This window comes from Augochlora pura, unplaced genomic scaffold (assembly GCF_028453695.1).
Source record: "Augochlora pura isolate Apur16 unplaced genomic scaffold, APUR_v2.2.1 APUR_unplaced_5050, whole genome shotgun sequence".
NCBI lineage: Eukaryota > Metazoa > Arthropoda > Insecta > Hymenoptera > Halictidae > Augochlora > Augochlora pura.
The window spans coordinates 502-1,705 of NW_027585473.1; the positions used below are offsets into that span (position 1 = coordinate 502).

Here is a 1,204-nt window from a genome sequence, read left to right on the forward strand (position 1 = left end):
CGTTGATCAATACGGTTGATCAATGTTTGCGCGATGATCTGGCTTAGATTAATTGTCGCTCGAATACTGTCTCTAATTGTCACCGCACTTCGGTGAATGATCGGAGTCGGGAAGTGGTGCCAGTTTCTTGACGTTCCTCTTGTAAACGCCGTCTGCGGTTCGAACGGTAACCGCTCTAATGATGCCATCAGCTCCTGGATGTATTTGTTGGACTCGTCCTAAGTGCCAGCTTAAAGGAGGAGCGTTGTCTTCCTTGAGCACAACGATTGTCCCTTCGCGAATGGGATGTGACCCCCTTGTCCATTTGTGTCGTATATTTAACTAGTGAATATATTCCTTGTGCCACCTCGTCCAGAAATCCTGTTTCACCTTCTGAATATGCTGCCAGTTTGACAGCCTGTTGTCCGGAGTTTCCCTGAAATCAGTCTCGGCAATGGCCGTTAGCGAACTACCAATCAAAAAGTGACCAGGAGTTACGGGGGATGGATCGTTCGGATCAGATGAGAGTGGAGTGAGAGGACGTGAGTTTAAGATGGCCTCGACTTCTATGACAAAGGTGTTGAATTGTTCAAATGTAAACAATTCTTCACCGACGACTCGTTTCATATAGTGTTTAAAGGATTTTACGGCCGCTTCCCACAATCCTCCGAAATGTGGAGATAAAGCCGGCATGAAGTGCCACGTGATCCCCTTTGCGGTGAGTAAATTTTTAACCCTTTGGTCCTCTGAGATTGACCTGTAAATGTCCCTTAATTCGTTGTCGGCCCCGACAAAATTGGTCTCATTGTCGGAATACATGTTGAGACAGGCGCCCCTGCGTGCGATGAACCGTTTGAGAGCTGCAATGAACGCTTCCGTCGTCAAATCGCTTGCTACCTCAAGGTGGACGGCCTTTGTTGCGAAGCAGGTAAATACTGCAACGTATACCTTTATGCGGGTTCGATTTCGGTGGCGTCGCTCCTTTATGAAAAAGGGACCGCAATAATCGACGCCAGAGTTCTGAAATGGTCGACTCTCGGTGACGCGTGCCGCAGGTAGGTAACCCATCAGGTAATCGACCGTTGGAGGGTTGACTCAAAAACATTTTACGAATTGCCGTACAATTTTTCACGTCGCGTTCCTTCCGTCGATGGGCCAATATGTTTGGCGTACGTCATATGTTGGGGCGTCACGGCGTCGATCAGTAATAGCGACGAACTATGAC

General features: G+C 48.3%; 1 protein-coding gene across 1 annotated transcript; it reads right to left on the reverse strand.

The window, feature by feature from the left end:
* Positions 1-321: 321 nt before the first annotated feature.
* LOC144477896 (uncharacterized) lies at positions 322-798 on the reverse strand. The gene has a single exon (XM_078195627.1). It carries the CDS (start codon positions 796-798, stop codon positions 322-324), a length of 477 nt encoding a protein of 158 aa, XP_078051753.1.
* Between the last annotated feature and the right edge of the window lie 406 nt (positions 799-1,204).

Bases quoted from the DNA above. Each gene is read 5' to 3' on its own strand.
- LOC144477896 (XM_078195627.1), bottom strand. From the start codon at position 798: ATGTATTCCGACAATGAGACCAATTTTGTCGGGGCCGACAACGAATTA.